The 25,045-nt window shown below is 53.8% G+C and overlaps 5 protein-coding genes across 6 annotated transcripts; 2 read left to right on the top strand and 3 right to left on the bottom strand.

Moving 5' to 3' along the window:
- Window positions 1-333: 333 nt before the first annotated feature.
- LOC137594157 (bromodomain-containing protein 1-like) lies at window positions 334-6,143 on the bottom strand. The gene is made up of 11 exons (XM_068313449.1): window positions 5,925-6,143; window positions 3,735-5,125; window positions 3,019-3,175; window positions 2,811-2,939; window positions 2,595-2,723; window positions 2,131-2,443; window positions 1,370-2,041; window positions 1,160-1,283; window positions 945-1,069; window positions 662-813; window positions 334-483 (listed from the first exon to the last, which is right to left on the bottom strand). The coding sequence occupies exons 2-11, from the start codon at window positions 5,108-5,110 to the stop codon at window positions 469-471; spliced, it is 3,192 nt and encodes a 1,063-aa protein (XP_068169550.1). The 5' UTR covers window positions 5,111-5,125; window positions 5,925-6,143; the 3' UTR covers window positions 334-468.
- Window positions 6,144-6,346: 203 nt separating this feature from the next.
- On the bottom strand, window positions 6,347-9,440 carry ftsj1 (FtsJ RNA 2'-O-methyltransferase 1). 2 transcript variants are annotated; one of them, XM_068313451.1, is made up of 11 exons: window positions 9,338-9,440; window positions 8,993-9,128; window positions 8,848-8,917; window positions 8,661-8,763; window positions 8,489-8,567; window positions 8,357-8,409; window positions 8,233-8,286; window positions 7,987-8,089; window positions 7,651-7,734; window positions 7,436-7,539; window positions 6,347-6,920 (listed from the first exon to the last, which is right to left on the bottom strand). In XM_068313451.1, the coding sequence occupies exons 2-11, from the start codon at window positions 9,111-9,113 to the stop codon at window positions 6,738-6,740; spliced, it is 954 nt and encodes a 317-aa protein (XP_068169552.1). In that variant the 5' UTR covers window positions 9,114-9,128; window positions 9,338-9,440; the 3' UTR covers window positions 6,347-6,737. The 2 variants fall into 2 exon arrangements, with proteins under 2 accessions (XP_068169552.1, XP_068169553.1); XM_068313452.1 differs by having other exon boundaries at window positions 9,407-9,433.
- A 740-nt stretch (window positions 9,441-10,180) lies between these two features.
- Window positions 10,181-13,752, bottom strand: LOC137593917 (serine/threonine-protein kinase pim-3-like). Its single transcript, XM_068313025.1, has 6 exons — window positions 13,597-13,752; window positions 13,130-13,239; window positions 12,238-12,288; window positions 11,769-12,132; window positions 11,358-11,534; window positions 10,181-11,285 (listed from the first exon to the last, which is right to left on the bottom strand). The coding sequence occupies exons 1-6, from the start codon at window positions 13,667-13,669 to the stop codon at window positions 11,098-11,100; spliced, it is 963 nt and encodes a 320-aa protein (XP_068169126.1). The 5' UTR covers window positions 13,670-13,752; the 3' UTR covers window positions 10,181-11,097.
- Window positions 13,753-15,006: 1,254 nt separating this feature from the next.
- kbtbd13b (kelch repeat and BTB domain containing 13b) lies at window positions 15,007-16,918 on the top strand. The gene has a single exon (XM_068312497.1). The coding sequence runs from the start codon at window positions 15,152-15,154 to the stop codon at window positions 16,565-16,567; it is 1,416 nt and encodes a 471-aa protein (XP_068168598.1). The 5' UTR covers window positions 15,007-15,151; the 3' UTR covers window positions 16,568-16,918.
- Window positions 16,919-18,480: 1,562 nt separating this feature from the next.
- On the top strand, window positions 18,481-24,242 carry LOC137593616 (peroxisomal succinyl-coenzyme A thioesterase-like). The gene is made up of 12 exons (XM_068312498.1): window positions 18,481-18,685; window positions 19,947-20,113; window positions 21,264-21,465; window positions 21,573-21,672; window positions 21,759-21,949; window positions 22,029-22,198; window positions 22,359-22,478; window positions 22,606-22,685; window positions 22,866-22,959; window positions 23,132-23,212; window positions 23,470-23,611; window positions 23,691-24,242. The coding sequence occupies exons 3-12, from the start codon at window positions 21,270-21,272 to the stop codon at window positions 23,825-23,827; spliced, it is 1,311 nt and encodes a 436-aa protein (XP_068168599.1). The 5' UTR covers window positions 18,481-18,685; window positions 19,947-20,113; window positions 21,264-21,269; the 3' UTR covers window positions 23,828-24,242.
- The last annotated feature ends 803 nt before the right edge of the window (window positions 24,243-25,045 follow it).

The following is a 25,045-nucleotide window of genomic DNA, read 5'->3' as shown; positions in this document are numbered from 1 at the left end:
ACCAGAACCAACGGGAGTGAATAAATTAGTGTGTGTGTGTGTGTGTGTGGGGGGGGGGGCTGCTGCCGGCGCCAGCACAACATTGGTCGTCGTCATGGTGATGAGAGGGGGTGGGGGGCAGCAGTGTTGCAGCACATTTATGGAGGTCAGAGGTCAAACTGACACATTCAACAGGTGGACACCCGTGTGTGTGTGTGTGGGGGGGGGGTCGGTCCTCACAGTCTGTTTGACTTTTCATTGCATAGTTCTAAAGATGATGGCCGTCACCGGGGGGGGGGTGGTTCCAGTTTACAGGACATGGTAAACACATGTGGGGGGGGTTTGGGGGGGCGAGTGACGGTCAACCACTGGCTCCAGCTCTCTGCTGACGGTGAAGGTCGTCCACAGCGGTTCTGGTGGTTGGGGGGGGGGGGGGTCAGCTGGACTTGGTCAGGCATCTGGCTGATCCCAGGGGGGGCAGTCTTGGATCTAGGAAGCCATTGCCTGCAGAGAGAGAAGGGGGGGAGGGGGCCACAGACCTGTTAGTGTGGACCTGCATGAACAGAAGCACCAGTGGTTAAGACTCAAATGTGGGCGGGCTGACCCCACCCCTAACCCCACCCCTAACCCACCCCTCAAACCCGGCTGCCCCCCCCCCATTATTCTAGGGCGGTGTCCTCACCAGCTGCGCTGGCTGTCGATGGAGGGGACGAGGGAGGGGTTCTCTGCGGACCTGAACTGGATCTGCTCTCCGGCTCTGAGATCGTCCCTGGGGGGTCGGGGCGGGGCCGGCTTGTGACGACGCCCCATCCTCTGAGCTCTGGGGTCCCTGATCTGTGACGACCCAAACACAGAGAGGGATGGAAGCTGAGCGGAGGGTCTCCATGACAACAGGGTGCACCAGGAAGGAGACTAAAGCACCTGTCAGGCGACGCCCCCCCCCAGTCAGGTGACCTCTGACTCACCTGAAGAGGTCTTGGCAGCTTTGGTGAACTCCCTGCTGTCGATGCGGGTCAGGCTGGTCCTGTCGTCCACGGTGCTCCGGCGAGCCGCCAGGACACGCCCCCTACAGCCTCTAGCGGGGGCGACGCTGCAGGAGGGGGGGGGGGAGGAAAGCTGACAGTAGTTCCTGATTCCGACTACACCCGGCGTTAGCCCCGCCCCTCCGCTGTGACCTCACCTGTTTCCGCGGGCGACGCTCCTGCTGGAGATGCTCGACTCGGACGCGCAGCGCCGTCGCGGCTCCAGGAGGCGGGGGGATGTCGATCTGTCGTCCTCCCCCAGGACAAAACCGTTGGTTATCCCTGGAGACAGAGGAGACAGAGGGGGGGGGGCATAGGGTCAGAGTGGCGCTCAGAACCACGCCTGAATGGGGCGGGGCCAGACGCACCAGTGCCCAGACGCTTGATGGGCGTCTCCTCCTCCTCGTCGCCGTCGGCGCTGTTGCTCCGCCTCCTCTTCTTCGGCAGGAGCAGCGTCTCCAATCGTGGGATCACCACCGACAGGAAGGTTTTGGCCCCCAGGGGGGGCGGCGACGCCTCCTGGGTCTTGGGGGGCTTCTGGGGGCTGGCGCTCTTGGACTTCCTGAAGATGGCGTTGGTGCGCCGGCCACAGGGCGCGGGGGCCTCCTGGAGGTCGCCGTTGAGGAGCGTTGGGTCCGGGGTGTGCCCGTGGGGGGGGTCCAGGGGCGCTGAGGTAGGCGTTTGGTCCACACTGGGTGGGGGGGCGTCCAGCTCGCCCCCGCCGACCGGAGGGTCGGGCTGCGACGGGGGCGTGACCCGCTCCGACCCCTCCGCCGGGAAGGAGCTCTCTGAGTGGGCTTGAGGTAGGGGCTCCTCCTCCGGGGGGGCGGGGCCTGAGGCAGGGGGGGCGTCTGGGGGGGGCTTCTTCAGGCTGAGTTCGCCGCGGACCTCCAGGATGAGCTTCTTCAGCAGCTTCAGCCTCTTGCTGCGGGAGGGGCTGTGCTTCATGGCCGTGCTCAGGTCCAGCTTCTCCAGCAGCTCCTTCAGCTGCTCCTCCGGGGGGGTCTTCTGCCGGTAGGTGGGGGTCAGCAGACGGTCCACTGAAACAGGGGGTGGAGGCAGAAGATGAATCTGATTGATGCTGTCGTCACGGTAACAAAACGAGCTCAGACGCGACGTCTCCACCTACCGTCCTCCCAGGAGAAGGGCGGGGGCTCCTCCAGCCGGGGGGGTTCGGGCAGATGCACCCCACTGGGGTAGTCGAAGCCGAGCCTGTTGGCCTCCCGGCGGGCCCGGCGCAGGATGACCCCCCCGTGGTCCAGCATCCTCTGGGCGGCGCGGTAGAAGAAGGTGTCCCTGGCGTTGTACTGCATGCAGTTGGAGATGATGAGGTTGAAGTCGTCCTCGAAGGCCTCCAGGCTGCCGTAGCCGTGGGCCTCCAGCCGCCGCCGCATCGTGGAGAAGTCCATCGGGTTCCGGATGTGGTCCAGGTAGTCGGGGACCTGCAGCGAACACAACGGCTTCGATGAAGATGATGACGATGATGGTCCCCAACATTCAGGCGTTCTCAGAACCTGAACGTTTGAGGCTCCGAGCTAACGACTAGCGGCTAACAGGTAGCAGCTAAGGACTAGCGGCCAGTGGCTAACGGACCTCCTTGACGTTGACGGGCTGGGCGAAGATGCTGTACTGGTCCTTGTCCTGCAGCTGCCCCAGAACGGCTCTCAGCAGGATGTTGAAGGGGGTCAGCTGGTACTCCAGGACCGCCTGCTGCTGCTTCATCTGAGGGGCGACAGGCACAGACAGGGGCATCAGCAGGGAGGTGGGGGCTGGTTCTGCTAGGGGGGGTTAGGGGGGACTGGCTCCTACCTCCTCCCTCTTCAGCTTCTCCCTCTTCCGGATCAGCTCCAGCAGGAGGCGGGCCCGCTCCAGGTCGTGGCGGAGGCGGTGCCACTCCTTCAGCTGCTCCTTCAGGGCCTGGCTGGTCTCCACCCGCTTCTGCAGCACACAGACAAACGTGACTCCCCAGACCGGACGCTCACCAGACCAGACAGGTGGGGGGGGGGGCACCACTGACCGTCTGCTGGGTCTTGCTGGGCTGGGGGTTGGCCTGCAGCCGGCGGATCAGCGGGACGTTGTTCCTGGACTGACGCTTCTGCACCCAGTAGCTCAACAACCGCTCCACAAACGCCCGCTTCCTCTGGACCGCCACCTGGTTCAGGATGGAGTCAAAGCTGACCCACAGGGACAGGATCAATACCGGATCAATACACAAACAACACACGGTCAATACAAGATCAATACACCACCAATAACTGATCAACACAATATCAATACAGGATCAACCCACAATCAATACCAGACCAACACGCAAACAATATACCATCAATTACCGATCAGTACACGAATAATACCCGATCAATACAAGATCCATACACGAATAATACTCAATCAATGCACAAATAATACTAGGTCAATATAACAAGCACTACACGTTAAATACCCAGTCAATACAGGATCAATACATGAACAATACACGATCAATACACAATGAATACCCCAATAATAACCAATCAATTAGCCGATTAATACATGATTACTGGTTATACCCAATCACTACACAATCAATACACGAAAAATACCACGATCAGTACACAGATCAATACATATACATTGATTAATACGTGATTAATACCCAATCAATACACAATCAACACATGATCATCTGGTCCTCCACTCATCATTCAACACAGACGTTCTAACTCTGCAGCCAGATGCATTCTGGGAGCCTACCTGGAGACGGTGATGCTGGGCCCGCTGCTGGCGGGGCCCTCGGGTTGTGGCTCCGCCTCCGGCTCCGCCCTCTTGCTCTTCTTCCTGGCCCAGCCTTTGGCGCGCACCTTGGCCCTCTTTTCGGGCCCCTTGGGGGCGGTGCCGTTCTGGGGGCGGGGCTCCTGGTAGATGTTGAGGGCGCGGCGCTCGCAACCCTGGGGGGCGTGGCTGCAGCAGTACGCCGTCTTCTTGACGGAGAAGCCGACGGCGCCGGAGGCGGACACCTCCCTCACCGGCTCCATCTTCATGTAGAGCCCCGCCCTCTGGGCGCAGCTGACGTGGAAGGCGGCGTAGCAGTTGACGCGGTCGCACTGGATGCAGGCGCCCACCCCCTTCGCCCGGCACAGGTAGCAGGTGAGCCTCCAGCGGGCGGGGGGGATGCTGCGCACGCCGTCGATGGGCTCCACGAACACGGCGTCGGAGAAGCCCACCTCAGGTACCCACAGGGCGCACGCCACGTGGCCCCAGCGCCCGTCGTCCGTCCTCTTTAGGGCGCCGCCCCGGTTGGGGCAGAAGACGCAGTCGGCGGGGCGGGCGGGGCGCTGCAGGCAGTGGCGGCACAGCCACTGGCCCTCGGGCACGTAGGGCACGCCGTAGCACTCCTGGTGCACGGCGATGTCGCACGAGTCGCAGAACAGGATGACGTTGCTGTCGGCGCCGTCGCCGTCCATGCACACGCAGCAGACGGCGTCCTCGTCCACCAGCGCCTGGGTGGGGTTGTGGCCCCGTGCGGCGGCGGCGGCGTGCGCCTCCTTCTCGAAGCGGTCCATCAGGAACTCGAACAGGTTGTGCGACACCTGGGACACGCCCTCGCCTTTGCGTTTGTCGTTGACCAGCTCCAGCCAGGCGTAGTCCTCCTCGTCCATGTCGTACTCCACCTCCTCGTCCAGCTCCTCCGCCGTGCGCTCCGTGTACTCGTAGTACGCCGCCGGACGCCGCGGCACCACCGGGAGGTTGTACTCCACCGTCCTGACCCGGGGCTCCAGGAGCGCGGCCGTGCCGCCGCCCTGCGCGGCGCCGAGCGACGCCGTCAGCGCGGCGCTCTTCTTCTGCCGGTTGATCTTCAGGCGCACGGAGCGCACCGGCGCCTGCGGCGGCTTCTCGTGGTTCTCCTTGTTGCTGTTGCACTCCAGAATCTCCTGCGCCGTGGGGTCGTCGTCCGTGATCACGTCCAGTTTGTCGTAGATGCTCAGGCGGTGCACGCGGCCGTCCACCTCCAGCTCCACCATCCGCTGGGCCTGCGCGTACGTCAGCGTCTCCCGATTGGGCGACGGCTTGATGGGGGAGGAGTCTCGCTTGAGCGCCGACGGGCGCTGGTGGCGACTCTTCTTCTTCATGGTGGTGCGACGAGCCTGAGAGAGAGGAAACACATTTCCTGTTTATGCGTGTGACGTCATCTGACCGTCACATGTTCACGTGACGACCAGCTGGGACCAGAACCCATCCGGAAGGAAAGTCAGTAACCTGATTGGACTAGTTCTGAGCTTGTGATGACAAAAAACTACACTTCCTTCCTGTTTGTTTGTGTTGTTGTGACGTCACTTCCCCTCTCACTATAAGGTCGAATCTAAGTGCTTGTAGTCCGACTGACAGCGACTTTCACCTAACGGCAGAAGCACCGGTGTCACCGGGACCGACAACGTTCACCGGACAGACGTGTGTAGAGGACCCCCCTTCCGGCCGGCCGGACCCCCCTCCGGCCAGTGGAATGCCCCTCCGGCCAGAGGAACCCCCTCCGGCCAGAGGAACCCCCTCCACAGGACAGGGTCTGTTAGCCGCGGCTAAAGCTAGCTTCTCTCCAGCAAACACAACTGGTGTGTGTGTGTGTGTGTGTGTGTGTGTGTGTGTGTGTGTGTGTGTGTGTGTGTCGAACACAACACACACACACACCGGGCGGTGTCCTCCATCTGGTGGGGGCCCCTCCGGAGCGGGGATTACCCGCATTAGGACCCTCCGTCCGCACCGGGCTGTGAGCTCCCACCGACCGGAGGAGGAAATATGGCGACTAGCCCAGCTAGCAGCTAGCCGGAGAAGGTTACCGGTCCCCCGGCCTGTCAAGAGCCCGCCCCGCCGGTCTGAACGTCAGCCTGCACGGACCGGACGGCCGGTGCCGAGCCCGCCGGGGACCGACGCGACGCGGGCGGGACTCACCTCGGTGGATTCACGGGTTCAGCTCCTGCAGCAATGGCGGCGCGGCCTAAAACACATCCAGCTCGCGCGTCCCAGCGGCCGCGGCTCGCGCTGAACCGACGGTTTCCGGTAAGCCACCGGCCGGTATCCAGGGCGACGGGGCCGGCTCCCGGGGGGGGTCCGCTCCGGGCGGTCGGCGCTGGCGACGGCACGGGAGAAGAAGCCGTGGAAGTGGCGAGAGCTCAGCAGCTGCCCGAGCTCCTCGTCCCCCAACAACAATGCGGTTGTGTGGAGCGTGCGTCATGACGTCATCGCGTAGAAACCAAAAACCAGGAAGTGGCTCGGAAATGAATATTCAGGACAACATCCTGGGGCCTGTCAGAGGTCACACACACACAATGTGTGTGTGAAGGAAGACAACAACAACAACAACAGCAAAATAACGTTTATTTATTCGTTTGTTTGCTGGAATTCAATAAACTACCAAAATAAAAGATTGTTTCACACGCTTCATTTTTGAGACATTAGTTCACAGAATGTGGAACCACAGCAGCATGACAACTATAACCTTTTGTTTTATACTAAATACGACCAAATTCATCCTTTGTGGGTACACTTGTACAAGTTGCTGCTATTACTCCGTCATCTGGCGTCCGTCTCCGAACAGGAAGCAGCTGGATGGCAGCAGAAACACTCACCAAAATAAAATGTACAGGATGGTTCACATTCAATAAAGGACGGGAATTAAAAGTCTGGGAGAAAATGTTCCTCCTGAAAGCCCTAAAAACAGCCCCCCCCCCCAGTGTGTCCTCTTCCTGGACAGGCCACGCCCCTTCATCCTGTCGGGTCAGGTGGATTCAGCTGCTGCTCCTCTTCACCCGGGTTCACACACCTGGGGGGCGGGTCCCCTTCTCTGGACAGCAGGTTGTTCTTACGGAGGTGGCAGGCCTGCTCGTAGGGGGGGCGTATGGGGGGCTGGGTGGGGGGGGTGTACTCGTACTGTTGCCCCGGCTCCAGCTGGAGGGAGGGAGTGGGAGGAAGAGCCGTCACAACTAGTTCACATCCACACACTCCTCTAGTTCAGGCTAAACCACCTGCAGGTCACGGGTCTATCCCAGCTAGCTCAAGGCGAGAGGCAGGGTACACCCCAGATGGGTCGCCAGCACACTAAGTGTCTAACTTCTACATGAAGTAGGATATAGTTTAAAGCACTGATGATCGATTTGGTGGCTGCTATTGGGGTTTAAAATTTAATATTTGAAGAGATTATAAACATGTCTCAGAGTTTAACATCAATAGACCTCAAAGGTTCGTTATTAAGAAAAACTGTGGTGAGGTCAAAAGAAAAGGGTTTGACTCCTCAGATGATCTGCGTATCATTAGACGATGTCATTTGTAGTGCATAAATGAATTATAATATATAATCCAATTGGCTCTGGTTGGGAAAACTGCTGATGCTTTTATAGAACGTCCAGAAGAACCCCCCCAGACTAGCCTGAACACAGCAGCAGAATGGGGGCGTGGCTCCTCACCTGTAGAGGGTAGGTCCGGTCCGAGTCGAAGGCGCTGAGATCGCCGCATGCCAGGAAGGGAACGATGACACGGTTCGGCCCCTCCAGCTGGTTAAAGTCCACGTCTGTGGGACAGGAAGCAGACTGAGACACGCAGAGAACACACGGTCCAAATAACCCCCCCCAGACCCGGGCTGGACCCCCCCACCCGCAGCGTGTAGACCGGCTGGAGTTACCGTAGGTGTGATCCAGCAGAGGGTTGGACATGTTGGGGACGTAGCCGTCAGGAGGAGAGTAGTTCTGACACACCACGAAGGCCTCTACACACACACACACACACACACACACACACACACACACACACACACACACACACACACACACACACACACACACAAATAAGGTTATGAACAGAACACAGGCTCATCCGTAAGTAAACAAGGAAGCAGGTTTAGTTTGGGCACCTCCCTGTCACTGGACGTGAGCCCACGGTACATTACCCAGCATGCATCTGTTCAGAAGCTGGGGGCATGGCCCTCCTGTGTCAGTTCCGTGTGAGGGCGGGGACTCACCGATGCTGGAGTTCCTGCTGCTGCGAGGCTTGGAGCAGGTCACACCGCTGAAGAAGAGCTTCAGCTGGGAGTAGAGCAGCGTCACGTCTTTACCCCTGAAGATCTGAGACAGGGGGATTGTGGGGGGTGGGGGGTGGTTGGGGGGCAGACAAGGAGTCAAGGATGAGGTGGACTGATCAGTCCTCTGGATGAGACAAGACCACCTGAAGGAACAGGTGAGGACGAGGGGGGTCCCGTTGGACTCACCTTGGCCACAAAGGTGCCTCCAGGCTTCAGGACGTGAGTCGTGATGTTCAGGGCCTGCAGGACAAACAGGCGTCAGCGTGACCCCCCCGGACAGACAGCATCATGAACCCACACTCGTACTCACAGCCAGCAGCAGCTGGGCCTGGATGTACTCGTCCACATCATGGAGCCCCGTTACTATGGAGACCAAAGGGAAGCGGTGGACAATAGAAAACAGACATGACACCGCCAGGCGGACAGGAAGTGAACGCCTCACCGTCTGGAGCGCCGTCACACACCACCAGGTCGGCTGGCTGGCCCTCGAAGTGTCGGATGATCTCCTGAGCCGTGGACACCTGAGGAGAAGAACACAGCAGAACGTTCCCGACGTTCTAGAAACGCTCGTCTGCCGGACGCGTTCCTTAAACCCGGACGTGTGAGGTCGTCACCTTGGTGATGTCGCCCTGGATCTGAGTGACCCCCGCCAGAGGAGCCATGGCCTGCAGATCCACCGCCACAATCTTCACCTCCTCAGCCGTCTCCTGCTGGCCCCTGGGGGCCAGAACCAAACAACTCACTCATGATGGACCAGAAGACGTTCCTGAATGACTTCATGTGAGATCAGGACAGACGGACCTGAGTTTGCGACTGAGGACCTGACTCCAGCTGCCGGGCGCGGCGCACAGATCCACGGCCCGGCTGACTCCTAGCGGGAACACACACACACGTTAGCACGCAGGTGGTCGGGGGTCCTCAGCCCTCGGGCGGAGCTGGCGCTCACCTGAGAACAGGTGGAACTCCTCGTCCAGCTGCAGCAGCTTGAAGGCGCTCCTCGCCCTCCAGCCCCCCTCTTTGGCCAGCCGGTAGTAGATGTCCCGCTTGTCTTTGGAGGACCGGCCCATCCTGACCTCTGACCCCTGAAAACAATAGTTAGAAAACGGTCTGTTCCGTCACAGGATGCTGCTCGGTTCAGTTCCGGAAGACGTACTAACCAAACACCGATTTATTCTGATTTAAACGGCGCGTTTCATTGAATCATTTAAAACATGAATAAAATTCTAAGAACCGGTTTTTTCTTCGGGTCGATCGGAACCAAACAACCTTTAAACCGAATTTATTCACTCACGTCAAATGTTTCTGTTCAAAAGCGGTGATAAAATGCGGTTATACACGGTTGACACGGCGCTCTGCTCACCGTGTGCGTCTTCTTCCGGTGTTGACGATGGAAGGACCCCGCGGAGGCTGGTCGTGAAGCGCCTGTTCAAAATGACGCCGGGGAAGACGAGTCACGTTAGAACGTGAATTTTTTTAATATGACCAATATTAAAACGTTGATTTCCACGGGCTCCGTGGGAGAGAATAAACACAGCCAACATTTAAACTACGGTTAAAATATGTTTGTTCACGTTTTCCAGGTGTCTGTTCAAGCAGGCGGTGGCACTGCAGGCATCCATCATCTTTAACTAATTCATATCAAAGATTCATTAATCAGTTGAAGTAATTAATTAATCTTAAATTCATTCATTCACACAGGAATAACACTGATATCAGTTGGTGGTCAGAGACCATTTTCCTGGACACACACACACGCCACTGACAATTTCTTTTTTCATTACTGGACAAACTGTTTGGGTGTGTGTGTGTGTGTGTGTGTGTATTAATTCCCCATCAATAGTTAATAGGATTTTCAAATTATTCACTCATTACCTGAATTTAAAATTGATTCCACTGGAAATTGCAGTCCTAATATTTGGAATAAAACTCTCCCAGGTCATTCTTTATCTCCTGGTTTCATAATTAAGAGCATCTTTGAAATGATTGGCTGTTTAAAAGGTCTAAAACACATTGTTTTAAAATAGAAACTCCTTGCAATAACAGGAAATTTTGGCAGTAATTAAAATAAAGCAAAGGAGCAAACAAACCAGTCAGGATGTCAGTTTATATACAAAAAATTTAATTGGAAAAAAGAGGGGTCCCCCTGTAAGAAATATGTATTTCAAAAGAAACTTCAAATGTAAATTAACAAAACAAATTTAAAACTCCCTGTCATCCTTTTTAGGAGAAAAAAAAATGTTAAGAAACAAATAAATAACAGGAGGAACGTCTCCTCACAGAAACACCAACAGCTCGTTCAGAAAAGGAACATCTTTGCATTGACTGTGCGTTTAATACTGACAGGCAGAACCCAGAACAGCTGCTGGTCCTCAGGTCAGGACGGGGTACCCGGCGTCACGCCTGGCGAGCTGAACGCTCACGCCCCAGACCTCCTGTGTGGAGGAGGACCTGTCAGGAGCCTCGAACCAAGAATGTTTCAGAACTAAAAACCACATGTGGCGTCCTGTGGGCGTGTCCATCCAGCCCACGCCACCAGTGGGCGGAGCCTACACTGCCAAACACAGGATACCTGGGCGTGGAACTTCAGACATCAAAGCCTTTTGCTTGTTGACTGTAAACAATATTTGTGGGTTTTGGTCTGTCGGCTGAACAACATGCGTTGTTGCGCTGCAGGACCGTTCAGATGGATCCAGCATGTGAACGGTCCTACAGGTCATCAGTTCATTCTGGAGGTCATCAGTTCATTCTGGAGGTCATCATCAAACGGGACAGAGCACGGTCCATTTTTCCTTTGGTGAAGGCAACGTTCTCGCTTCCTAAAAATGTCACTAATGGTCAGGAGAACCGGTGAACGGATGGAGATGCTTCAGGAGAACCTGGATGGGTTCCACATCTCTAGCCCGGACACCTCCTCTGGTAACCGTGGCAACATAGCTGCATGTGATCGTAAGGCACTCTGAAGAGGAAGTGTCGTCACTCCCGAGGGGCGACACAATACATTCAAACATCACCCAGTCCAGGCCACGCCCTCTGGTGGCTTCTGTCGACCAATCAGAGGCTCTCCTGGCTGGAGGAAGACGAGGAGGACGAAGGGTCATCCATGATGGCGTGGAACACGGTGCTCTGGTGAGTCTGCGCTCCGGCGCCGCCCATCACCCACGGGTGGAGGAGGATCTGCTCCAGCGTGGGCCGGTCGCACGGCTGCTGGCGCAGACACCAGCCAATCAGCTGCTCGCACTCTGAAAAAGGAAGGGGGGGCGTCAGGGAACCGCAGCGGTGCCAAAGGACCACCCAGAACCACCTGGACTCACCTGAGGACACCTTGTGTCTGAAGTGGACCCGCCCCCTCAGGATGTCGTCATCGTGCTCAAACGGGATGTCCCCACACACCATGTCAAACAGCAGTACCCCCAGTGACCACACGGTGGCAGAGCGGCCGTGGTACCGGCGGAACCGGATCCACTCCGGGGGACTGTACACGCGTGTGCCTGGAGGGGGGGAGAGGGACACAGCTCATGAATATTAATGACCTGGTTAGTGGTCAGCAGGAGCAGGGATCGGGGAGCCAGTTAGTTAACGGTCAGACCCGGTTAGTTAACGGTCAGAACCGGTTAGTTAACGGTCAGAACCGGTTAGTTAACGGTCAGAACCGGTTAGTTAACGGTCAGAACCGGTTAGTTAACGGTCAGACCCGGTTAGTTAACGGTCCATCTACCACTCACCATCAAAGTCAGTGTAGGCGGAGTCTTTGAGGACGGCCCCCGAGCCGAAGTCGATGAGCTGGATCTGTCCGGTCCGGAGGTCTACCAGCAGGTTCTCGTCCTTGATGTCTCGGTGGACGACGCCACAGGTGTAGCAGTGCTGCACGGCTTCCAGCACCTGCAGGAAGAAGCTGCGGGCCACGCCTTCCTCCAAGGCGCCGCGCTCAGTGATGTAATCAAACAGGTCCTGCCCCGCTTCCGGACGCTCCATCACCATCAGCCATCCGTCAGCCGCCTCCCACCAGTCCAGGAGCCGCGCCACGCCAGCAAACGCCCCGCTCACCTTCTCCAGCAGCGCGATCTCCATGGGAACCACCCTGCCCCCCTGGAACAGACCAATGACAGACGGTTAGGCCTCAGGGTTCCCCTGATCAGCTAGTCACCTGACAGGAAGTGGGTCATCTACATGTCAAACGGAGGCGGTGCTCACCAGCGTTCCCCACTCGTTCACCCGCTCACTGCACACGTGTTTGACCGCCACCTGCAGATAGTTAGCGTTAGCATGAATGCTAAGGGGCATGAAGGCAGAAGAACTCTGGAGCAAATCTAAAACCTTAAAACAGGAACACAGAACATCCTCCTGAACACGGATCAAGTTTTTCAAAGGGTTCTAACTCTGAACTGTAACTTTAAACATGAATCCACTTCCGGGTCCAGGAGACTTCAGTTAAACAGAAGATCCTGTCCCCATGTCGGGACCGTCACACACACCATGAAAACAAAGAGCACATGCAGACGGCACACAACCGTCAAGCCCCCCCAGCTGACCACAGCCGCACCGGAAGTCCACCGAAGGGACGACAAGTCAAAAGAGAGAAGCCCAGAAGTCCTTGTTGCGGTTCAGAGAACCTGAACAGTCCGTTCAGAACCGAACTAATGGGCAGGATTTGAATTTTAAGATAATTAATATCAACAGTAAAGGCTTGACTCACTATTTATCTTTTTGCTTTTTTGTGTTGCGTTGTCATAGATTTATTCTCTTCTGCTCAGTGCATACATTTATAATTACATTTTTATGTATGTTTTATATACACATTTATAAATGTAATTTTTAATTTTAAATTAAATTAATTTAAATTTGCTTTATTTTTTTATTAAACTGTTATAATCCCAGAAGAGAAATTAAGAAATATTTAATTTTACATTTTTGTTTATATTTATGTAAGTTTTTGATTCAATACTTTTAAACTGGAAACCAGTGGAACTGTCAGGATCTATTGTGCTTTTATTTTGTAAAGTCCCACCGGAAACAGCCGTGCTGCGGCCGCTTTAAGGACTGGCGGCCATGTGGCTGAACCAAAACAACGGCCCCCCGCTCTCACCGGCTGTCCGTCCGCCAGCCGGACGGCGGCGTAGACGGTCCCGAAGCCCCCGCTGCCGAGCACCGGGCCCCGCCGGTACAGCTGCTCGAACGGCGGCTCCTCCGGTTTGGCTGGAAGACACAAGGAGCGGAGATGAAGGCGGTTCCGGTCGAACTGGACCGACCGCCGGGACCGGAGCCTCCGGTGTTCACACGACCACCGGGGGCTAACGCGGGTCCATGTTACCGTGTAAACACAAAGCACCCCCCCCCCCCACACACACACACACTAGTGAGCCGTTACCAGTCGTTTAAAAATGGTGAGAATCAAACCGATCAGACCGGTACCGGAGCACAAGTCACCACAAACGGTCACCGGTGGAACCGGAGACGCGCTTCGGATCCAGCCCGTCTCCGGTGAGGGAAGGTCGGATGAGGACACGAGAACAGGGTCACGGGAGGAAAACACGCGAGGACCGGCACCCTTACCGTGAGGTAGCTTCGCCGGTCCGTCCACGGCGGGCGGGATGTGGGGGAACGAGCCCCGCTTGGGGTGCAGCATGCTGCCGGTTCTCACCGGAGAACGGAACCGGACCGGACCGGAGCGACGACACGACCGACCCGCAGCTGGAGCGGCTCCGACCCACGCGCCTCCAGAGAAGCGCGCCACTGCTGCTCCGCCGCGCATTTACAAAGGACAAGTAGATCCCTCCGCCGCCCCCCGTGGACTACAATAACGCAGCCCCGTTCTGGGAGATTTGTTAGGTGTGCCCCCCCCACACACACACACGAACCGCGATGCAGTCAGGGGCCAGAGGCTGAAGACGAGCCGTCTACTTAGGAAGACACACGCGGACTACTTTACCGTAGTGGGCCTGGCGCAAGGATTCAAGCGGGGCGCTGCGGCCGAACGTCTCGTCTGGAATGAATGAACGAGGAAGACTTTTAAACACGTCACGTGACTCTGACCCGCGGCAACAGTTCAGTGTGAAGGGTTCAAATAAAAAACTATTATTTATATATATATAAATATATATATATATATATATATATATATATATATATATATATATATATATATATATATATATATATATCCTCCTCATTTCTCACACCATACATATATATAAAATAAAAATATAAAATATAACAACAATAACCGTCTGAGTGCAGATTGTAAAGCACTTTGAGACATTCTCTGTGAATCCGGCCTATATAATATTAAATTCACTTGAAACTTTACATTTTATTACTTCTACATAAATGAGATCCAGAACCTTTGAAAGGTTCTTGGCCCACTCCTTTAGGTGATTCAGACCCAGAACCGAACTCTTGGACCCGTGAACATCATTTTTAGGTCAGGTTGCCCCAAAAAGTTCAGAATTGTCTGTGGATCAGAAACACCACTCTATAAGTGGGTCCGCTGAACTAGAACCAAGGCAGTCACAGACTGCAACATCCTGTGACACCCCTGAATCCAAACTTTTACCCTGACCTACTTGCACAGGTCAAAGATCAAAGCTAGTGCTCTGACCTACTGTCATTGATCAAAGCACTAGCTTTGATCTTTGACCTACTTGCATAGGTCAAAGATCAAAGCTAGTGCTTTGATCTATGGTCTTACTCACACTAACCTCCCCTGTTTTTCTATCTTATCTGTTTGAACTTTGACCTTGACCAGTGGGGGGTGGTATGTGGTGTTTCTCTGTCACATGACCAGATGGTTTCTACTGACATTTGTGAAACTTTATTTTCTTTATTTTATACACTAATTATAATCCCCAAAAGGAAATTAGTGAAGTGCGTTGTAGATTGCGTTGCTCCTCGTCCACCCTGCCCTCTTGTCCCACACGTGGATTGGACTGAGGTCACTTGTTCTCGTCTATCTTTAGCTGCGTCTATTTTGAACTCTGAAACAACTGAGTCTCCCTGAAGAGGGACGCTGCTTCAAACGCAGGACGAACTCCTGTCCCGTTCCAACCGAAGACACTGAGAACCGACTGACTGTCTGCTGACGTCTTCATGGAGGACCTTCTCAGGTACGATGCACAGCAGGGAATCCAGCGGCGGTGGCTTTGACGGTGCAGGTCAAACACACCCGTCATGTTCTGCCTCTACACTCACCATTGTGGTGGGAGACACTCGCTTCTGTGAGGAGAAGACGTTACTCGTTCAGGGATGTGACTATTTCCAGGCTCTGTACCGTTCTGGGATGAAGGAGTGCCGGCAGGAGGTACTCCACCTCCAGTCGCTGCCGGCTCGAGGCTTCTTCATCGCAATGTCCGTGTTACGAGGCGAGACGCCCGTCCTGGACGGCGATGACATCGTTGAGGCCATCCAATGCGCTGCGTTCCTGCAGACGTCTCCGCTCATGAAGCACCTGATTGACATCATCGACTCGGACAACTGTCTGCTGATGTGTCACACCGCCGCGACCTTCGGTCTGACAGAGCTTTGTCACGCCGCGGCACTGTTTATCCGGAACGTGTACGCTGACGTGGGGGCGGAGGTCAGGAAGGCTTTTCCGTCAGAGCTGACGTCCTACGTGGAGTCTCTGACCCCCACCATGTTTGTGGCGGTGGGGGCCCACGTGACGTGTGGCGTGGACAAGACTGTCCACCCTGCCTGCAGGACAATTTGCTACCTGGATGAAGTTGGCGACAGTTGGAAGGTTCTGACGGACCTCCCACTAGAGGCCAGTACCTCCATGGCCGGAGTGACCGTTCTGGACAACAGACTCTACGTCGTGGGAGGAGTTCACGGACTTCACAAACAAGTCGTCGACTCTTGTTTCTGCTACAGCATTGATACCAACTCCTGGAACAGGTTCTCCTCTCCGTCACAGTTGAGGTACAATCTCAGCCTCATTGGTGTTGATGGTCGTCTCTACGCCATCGGAGGAGAGTACAACCGAGAGGCGATGTCGTCCGTGGAGACGTATGAGGTAACTACTGGGAGGTGGGGCTTTGCTGCTCACCTGCCTCGACCGGCGGCGGGAGCGGCGTGCACCAAGGCCATGAGCAGGGTGTTCGTTTGCTTATGGAAGCCAATGGAGACCTCAGAGATCTACGAGCTCCTACCAAAGAGAGACGCGTGGCAGCTGGTGACCACCCTGATCAGGCGCCAGAGCTACGGCCACTGCCTGGTCGGACACAGGGACAATCTGTACGTCATCAGGAACGGACCGTCGGACGACTTCCTGCGATGCATGATGGACTGCTATAATCTGACCTCGGGCCAATGGTCATCTCTGCCAGGACACTTCGCCAACAGCAAGGGTTCCCTTTTCACTGCGGTGGTCAGAGGGAACTCTGTGCTCACGCTCAACAGGAGCATGACTCTGGAGTTCGCCATCGAGAACAGGACCTGGAAGCCCCGGCGCCAGATGAAGGGTTTCCCCCGAAGCGGATCGGTGTGGACATTTCTGCTGCAGCCGCCCGGGGCTCTCCTGCTGCAGTGACGGTGTCCCAGTAACTTTAAAGACCAGATCCAGATGTGTTGTTCGTCTCTCATCACTTCCACCAGTGGTTCTAATGAGGTTCTCCCCAAACCGTCACATCGGACCTTTTATCCAGATTATTGAAGAGCAGGTTTCACGTTATGGATCATGAGAAGATACAGTTTAGTGCTCAGACATCTTGTACCAGTATGATCTGAAGTTAGAAGCAGTCATTCCATGTAGGCATTTTAAAGCTTTATGTAATTTACGTTTATTTATGTTTTTAAGAGTATCACTGCAGTTTTACGGTATACTTAACCAATAAATTAACAATTATTAACAATGGCTTACCAATAAATGAGACAATAAACACAAAAGGTAAAAAACAGGGTGTTTTCCATCACAATTTTTACTTCTTAAACAAACGTTTGTTTTTCAAAAGGTTTATATGAACGCTGTTATTTATACAATAGAATTTCAAAAGGCAGTATCTGAATGATTTGCATGGCGACCTTTGCCCTTTACATTTGTCAGTGTGTTTCATACATACACACGTGTGCTTTACATGAACCCAAACCAAAACAAACCAAAACAAACCAAACCAGTTCCTCCAGGAAGCAGCTGTGTTGTCTGGAGGGAGGAGGAGGAGGCGCTGAAGGTCTTCCTCAGCCTTGTGGAGAGAGGTTGAAGTTCTGGCTGAGTAACGGACATTCACACAAACCGAACCCCGTTTGTCAGCAGCACCACGTGAACCAGGGGTGGGGCTGAGACAGGGGGGTGGACTGATGGAGACTCAAGCTGGTGGACGGTGTGAACCTGTTGACCCCCCTGCCTCTCATACTGCCCCCAGCTGGACAGAACGGGGAGAGCAACCCAAGGAGCAGTGGAGGAACCCCCAAGACGACTGCTGGTCACTCATCCCCAGGAACAGGTTCTTCAGGAGGGCTGAGGAGATCCCACCAGACGGACTCAGGTGTTCTGCTGGAGGTCTGGAGACGTTCCACCACCTCTGTGGTCTGTGTTCCCAGAACCCCCAGTCAGGTCCTCTTCTCGTTCCTCTTTGTTCCCTCAAGTGTTTTCATTTTAATTCTAGTTCCATCAGTTTTCTGCTGAGTTGGTGCTCAGATGAGACGCAGACACCCCCCCCCCCCTTTGCTGGAAACAGGTGTTCCCCTCTTTGTGTCTCTAGGTTGTGAATGAGACACCCCCACCCCCGTCACCTCCACATCACCCCCCCTCCCAAAAGGAAACAATAAGGAGCGACCCCATGAATATTAACTGAGTGAACACATTCTAAAGCAGCTGATCATCTGGGTCGGCGGGCCCGAACCGGGAGGCGGGGCACTGGCCGGGGGCGTGGCCGGGAGGCGTGGCTCAGGCCGTTTCTCACCAGACCACAGGCAGGTGACCTCTGACCTCTTAACTCATCACAATATGTTTTTTCGCACATTGACTGGTTATTACATGATTAGCATCGCAGGGCCCAGAGGATGCTGGGAAATGAGGCTCATTCATCATGTTGTGTTTCAACACACACACACACACACACACACACACACACACACACACACACACACACACACACACACACACACACACAATAAATCAGTGTGAGCCACACACACACACACACAAACACACACACACACACACACAAACACACACACACACACACACACAAACACACACACACACACACAAACACACACACACACACACACACAAACACACACACACACACACAAACACACACACACACACACACACACACACACACACACACACACACAAACACACACACACACACACACGTTGTTATATAGGTAGAACGTTCAGACTGTTGAACCGGTTTGTTGGTCTGACGTCACTGCGGGGGAGGGAGGGGGAGGGGAGGAGGGGAGGAGGGGGGAGGGGTTAGAGTGGGAGAGTGGCTCGTGCGATAGCCTGGCGCGTGCAGCAGAGGACGGACAGAGACCGGAAGAGGACAGAGACCGGAAGAGGACAGAGACCGGAAGAGGACAGAGACCGGAAGAGGACAGAGACCGGAAGAGGACAGAAACAAGACCCCCTCTCTCCCGGACGGACGTCGGACGTCCCCCGGACTGACCTTTACTCTCGGAGCCGGGGGGGCTCAGCGGGGTGAGTGGTGGGGGGGTTGGTCGCTAGCCAGCGGGGTGCTAATGCTAGCTGTCCCACCTGGACAGCGTTCTGTTCACTTCTTTTAACCGCCTGTCGACGACACGATCTGATGACGTCAGGGCGACGTGATTGGGGACGTCATAAATCTGGAACTTTAATGAGCGCTGCCGGGTCTCGCGAGCCTTCCAAAGAAACGACGTGACCATGACGTCACACAGTCGGAGGTCACTGATGAAGGGGCCTGTAGGCATGCAGTTCATAACACTCAGTACAGGGGGGGGGGGGGGGGGTCGCGCCCCAATGAGCAGCTTGTGGGGGGGGGGGGGGGACGGCGCCTTGCTCAGGGGCGCCTCGGCAGTGGCTGGGAGGTGAGCTGACACCGCCCACTGTCATGACGACAGAACTCCATCACGCTGTGTCTGAAACCGTCACTCAGTGCAGTCACGTGATTTCAGGTCTGCTGCTGAGATCACGTGAAGGTCATGTGTTGTGTTTCCTCAGGTGAGGATCAGGTGCGTCAGAACATCCGTTTGAGAACTACTGAAATTAAACTCTTTGAATTTAAACTCTATTGGAATTTAAACTCTGTTTGTATTTAAACTCTATTTGAATTTAAGTTTTGTTTGACTTTAAGCTCTATTTGAAATTAAACTATTTGAATTCAAACTATTTGAATTTAAACTCTTTGAATTTAAACTCTTTGATTTTAAACTCTTTAAATTTATACTCGATTTGAATTTAAAGTCTTAATCTACTTGAATTTAAACTCTATTTAAATTTAAACTCTATAATCTTGTTTGGGTGTGGACTCAATGGTAGAGCTCTAAAGTCTTATATTCTAAGGGCTCACAAGGAACAGATGGATGTTTTAGTACTGACCAACAACCAGACGTTAACACTTTGTTGTTGTGCACTCATTTGGCTCAGGGGTCCCCCACTCTCTCCCCCCATCTCCCTATACTCTTTAGAGGTGAAAGGTCAGAGGGTGTGTGGGTTCTCTGCAGGCATTGTGCGGCATTCATTTCATTTCCTTTGATATATATCCTTATTCAATGGTGTGTATATTTGTCTATATATACAGAATATATGTATATGTAAAGTATATATGTGTGTGTGTGTGTGTGTGTGTGTGTGTGTGTGTGTGTATATGTATATATATACAAAAACAGATATGTCGCATAGTGTTGCATTTTCACTACCTTTTTGATTTAATTTAATTTAATAATGTGCCTGAAGTGAATTCCTCCCTCTCATTTTGAAGCTATACCGTTGGTGCTGCAGTAGGTGGAAACTGAAGCTCCTCCCACTGAGGCTGGACACACCTGGTATAAAGGTCACCTGCAGCTGATGGGGCTGGAGGACCGGTTGATGTTGATCCAGTGAGTTGGAGCCGTGGAGAGTGAAGCTGATCTGGTGAGAGGCTTCAAGGTGGGTCCGTTTGATTCTGGTATGAATATATATGATATATGAATATATATGATATATAATATTCCAGCACTGTGATGCTTTACTTGCTGCTTGGTGATTGTTGTGGACAGTTTCTTCCTCCTGAGTAAGGCGTTGATCTCTGTGACTGAAGTGAGAATAAAAACCTTGGAACCAGACTGGATTTGTAACGTGATCCAAAAATGTGGTGTAGTGTAACGTGTGTGTACCCTTCATGGAGACTGTAATGTGTGTACACCTTCATGGAGAGTGTAATGTACAGTGGTGGTCAGAAGTTGACATACACTTGTAAAGAACATAGTATCATGGCTGTCTTGAGTTTCCAGTTATTTCTACAGCTCTGATTTTTCTCTGATATAGTGATCGGAACAGATCCTTCTTTGTCACAAAAAACATTCATGAAGTTTGGTTCTGCTGGGTCACAAATATACATACAGCAACATGAATGAGCAATTTTGGGGACTTAAAAGGTTGTGTCAATGACATGAGCTTCATAGCATGGCCTCTTAACTTCTTGTGAGTGATCATGAGTGACGACAGCTGGTGACTTCTCTGAGGCCATTTAAAATGGGCTCATTGGATAAAAACACTCACAAATGCAACAATGGGAAAGTCAAAGGAGCTCAGCACAGATCTGAAAAAGAGAATCATTGACTTGAACAAGTCAGGAAAGTCACTTGGAGCCATTTCAAAGCAGCTGCAGGTTCCAAGAGCAACAGTGCAAACAGTTGTTTGTAAGTATAAAGTGCGTGGCAGCGTTATGTCACTGCCACCATCAGGAGGAAAACGTAAGCGGTCGCCTGCTGCTGAGAGAAAACGGGTCAGGAGGGTGAAGAGTCAACCCAACTAAACTTACCCCTCCCATTTCATTCCGGTCGTGTTAATGATCAATGCTCTCGAAGGAGAACTGTCTCAGTTAATCAATGCCTTTCTTCTGGGGGGGAGGGGGTTGAGGTGTGGGGGGACGCGAGTGTGAAGTCCTTCAGAGATTCTCTTCTACTTTGACCTCTCAGGGACATCGTGATGGAAGCAGAAAGATAAGCCCAGTTATTCCCACAATGCAGTGGGGGGTGGGAACCACCAGATGGGCTCATGCTGATTGGTTGTTGATGTCTGGCGTGTGTCTGCTCAGGTCATCATGGACAGGAACCCGGGTTCTGTCCTGCTGTCGGTCCACCCGTCCAGAGGAATGGTGGATGAGAAGTTGGTGGTCCTGGTCCGGAGCGCCCCCCCTGGCTCCCCGCTGACCCTCCGTGCTTCCTACACGAGTGACGATGAACACTGCTGGGAGGCCTTTGGTCACTACAACGCCGACGCCACCGGGACCGTGAATGGTAACGGTTCATGAACAACACGGACCCGGTGGGGGTCTGAGGGTTCAGGGGTGGGGTGGGGGGGTTATAGGTCTGAGACTTCTTCATGAAATGCTGTTTCTTCACAGTCTCAGAGGATCCCAGTCTGGGGGGGACGTATTCTGGGGTGGAACAGATGGGTCTGCTTTGGAGCCTCAGACCCGTTCCCGGGTCCAAACCCGGTCTCAGGTGGGCCAACGGGGAGGGAAGTGTTCCCACAGTTTGTACCTGGAATGGATTGAAAGTGGAATCAGGAATTTCCCATAATCCCTCAGGATGAGGAAGATGAATGTCCAGACTCCCATGGAGGTGAGGATCTCGGTGCACCCGGGTCACCTGACGGAGGACTTTGCGGATCAAGCGGTTCTGGCTGTGGCTCAGGTGGAGCGCTGGTACCTGGCGCCCGGCATCCGCAGGATCCCGGTGAAGGATGGAGGACTGACCGCAACGCTCTTCCTGCCCGCAGGTACACCGAATCCCACCCCCCAGTCCGACTGGGGCATCATGGATTTGATCAGGTGGTTCATTTCCTGTTTTGCCTGAAGGACCCGGCCCTTTCCCCGGGGTGTTGGACCTGTGGGGGGGCGGGGGGAAGCTGGTGGAGTATCGCTCAGCGCTGCTGGCCTCACACGGCTTCGCCTCCCTGGCCCTTGACTACCTGACGCCAAAGGTCGCCGTGGAGACCAGGAAGGCGGTGGGAGACGACTACTTCGAGGTAAATCCAGTCGGTGCAGGAATGTTTCCGTTAATATGTTCTATTGATCCGCTTCAAAGATCCATGAGTTCAGAATGTCAACGTCCAACTGGATAAGTTCTCTAAACATTTCCACTTCCTGGTGTGTCACACCTCCTGGTGTTCGTGGTTCTTGGAGCAGAAGGCCTACACCGTCCTCAGGGACCACCCCCAGGTTCTGGGCAGCAGGATCGCCATGTTTGGACTTTCCTTTGGAACCAGTATGACCTTCAAGATGGCTGCGTACTCCAAGGTCGTCAAGGTAAGACGATTCACCTTCATCCATTCATCATCCATCCGTCATCCATCCATCATCATCCATCAGCTGATCGAAGATCTTTCTTGTACATAATTTGTGTGTGTGTGTGTGTGTGTGTGTGGTCCTTCAGCTCAGCTGTATGGTGTGTATTAATGGGAGTCATGTGCAGCCCAATACGACTATGGAACAAATCCAGGGTTTCATTAATGAGTAAGTTCCCACACACACACACACACACACACACACACACACACACACACACACACGCCCATCTGTCGGATCCACAAGAAAGGGACGTCTTGAGGCGTGTATACGCGACGGATTTCTGCACGTGCTTCTACATGACGTACTCCACATACGTGTTAACGTCTCCCTTCATGTTTCCTCCAGTCAGGGTCATAAGACACGCTTCAGTGACGACGACGCAGTGATCTGGCGTGATTTGCTCCTCCCCATTCCCACCGACCCGTCACTCAAAGTGGACGTGAGTGCAGTCATGTGACCTTTATTAAGGGGTAGAGTTAAGGTCAGAGGTCAGGGTTAGAGACGACCGACTCTGGTTTCAGTTTGAGTAACAAAGGTCACCTGCTGGTTTACCTGTGACTGACTGTTGGGGTTTTTTACACACTTTTCACACACCTATGTTTTTATCACAGGTGGGCAGATTCCAGTGTCCTCTGTTGCTGGTTGTCGGTGAGGATGATCAGAACACTGCTGCAAAGGAGGTTGCAATGGATGTGAGTTGATTTATTGACACTTTCACTTCCTCCAATGCTATGACTCCTGGATATCTGGTTTCCACCAAGATGAAACCACTTTTTAGAAGCTTGTTGAGAAGAAACCGTTGTCCACCACTGACCGGTAAAACCAAACTGAACACCAACACCAGAACTAGACCTCAGATCAGCTGTAGAAGGTTAAGACTGTGGAGAACGTGACCCCCGTTGATGGACTTCCTGAAGCTGAGATGATGCCCCTCCCCTCCTGTTCCCAGGTGAAGGACATGATGCGGCGGGCTGGGAACGCCCATCTGCTGACGGTGTTGCAGTACCCCGACACCGGTCACCTGATCGAACCTCCGTTCACGCCGCACGCCCGGACCAGCATCTTCAAGACAGTGGACATGAACATGAAACGTAGGTCCACCCCCACCGGTGCAGAACAGGCCTGGAACCCAATGGTTCACTAACGCGGTGGGGGGGTTCTCGTCCGCAGTGATGGTTCTGTGGGGTGGAGAGACGGCTGCGCATTCTCGCGCTCAGGAGGACGCCTGGAGGAAGATCCTGGTGTTCCTCAGGGAGAACCTGTATGGAGGAGCCCCCCCGGGGGGGAGGTCCGCCTCCAAACTGTAATCTACCACCAGGGAAGAGACGGGAAAGGGTTTTGGTTTTGTTTCCATGGCGATCAAACATCGATGACCATATCTGGAGGGGTTATTGATTTTTTTATTTACATTAGAACCAGGTGAGGAAACGAGCACACATGACAGGAAGTGACTTCATCTCCTCACACTCCTGATTGTGTCTTCTGAACGGGGGTGTGTGTGTGTGTGTGTGTGTGTGACACAGACATGTGTCTCTCAGCTGACCACAATAGAAAGAACGCCCCCCCCCATTTCTGTGGAGAGAGTCTAAAGCAGGAAGAGTCCCAGACATTAGTCGGGTCCATAGATTTTGCTGTTTTCTGTGTTTCACACGTTTCCTGTTCATAACTGTAAAACCAAACTCGCTGTATAAAGAGCTCCAAATGACCCCCCCCCCCCATTCTTATTTGTGTCTGTGAAATAAAAATGAGATTCCAGGTCTGGGTTTGAGGTCGTTTGTCAACCGATCAGCTTCCAGATCAATACCAGCCTGGTTCTGATCAGATTTATTACAGAAACGGTTCAGACAGGGGAGTCTCCTCCTGCTCCCTCACCTCACCACAGCGTCACCTGGAAGCATCCTGTCTGTCGCCACAGCGACGCGGCTTGGCGTTCTCCCAGCTGGCCACGCCTCAAACCTGACCTGGATCCGTCGGGATCACGGATCCCGTCTTATCTCCTCCTGCTGGGGGAGGAGAGTGAAGCTGGACTTCAGTCCGTCTGTGTGTGTCGGGTTCCAGAGCTGCAGACCGGAGGAGCGGACCACCAGGAGACGACGGCCCGGAGGTGTGTGTCCACTCAGCAGGTGAGAAGCCACCTGGATTCTGGCTCTAAATCCTGGTGTAACACACTCCTGATCTTCTGCTCGCTAGCTGTTAGCAAACGTTTAACCGCAGAACAAATAATATCGCAATCCGAGCGCCGCAGCAGGAAATGTCACCCGGAGCGACGTGTGTGGAAGTTCTACATGGGACTGAAAACGTGTTCTAGTCACGGATCCTGGTACTGTTGGGTTCTGGTCAGGTTTCAGTGACCTCACTGAAGGTAACCGTTCATTTAACAGCACTGGAAGTGGATCCAGAACATGAAGGTCAAGGTGAGATGATAGAACAGTGAAGATGTGACGCCTGAGGAGGTGAAGGAGACCCGACTTCACCTGGACCAGACCGAGCCGGTTCTGGAGCTTCTGGGTGTTTATCTCTGATAA

Source organism: Antennarius striatus, chromosome 4 (assembly GCF_040054535.1).
Source record: "Antennarius striatus isolate MH-2024 chromosome 4, ASM4005453v1, whole genome shotgun sequence".
In the NCBI taxonomy this organism is placed as follows: Eukaryota; Metazoa; Chordata; class Actinopteri; order Lophiiformes; family Antennariidae; genus Antennarius; species Antennarius striatus.
Note: the sequence above shows the minus strand (reverse complement) of the source record. Positions and strands in the feature narration are given on the sequence as shown.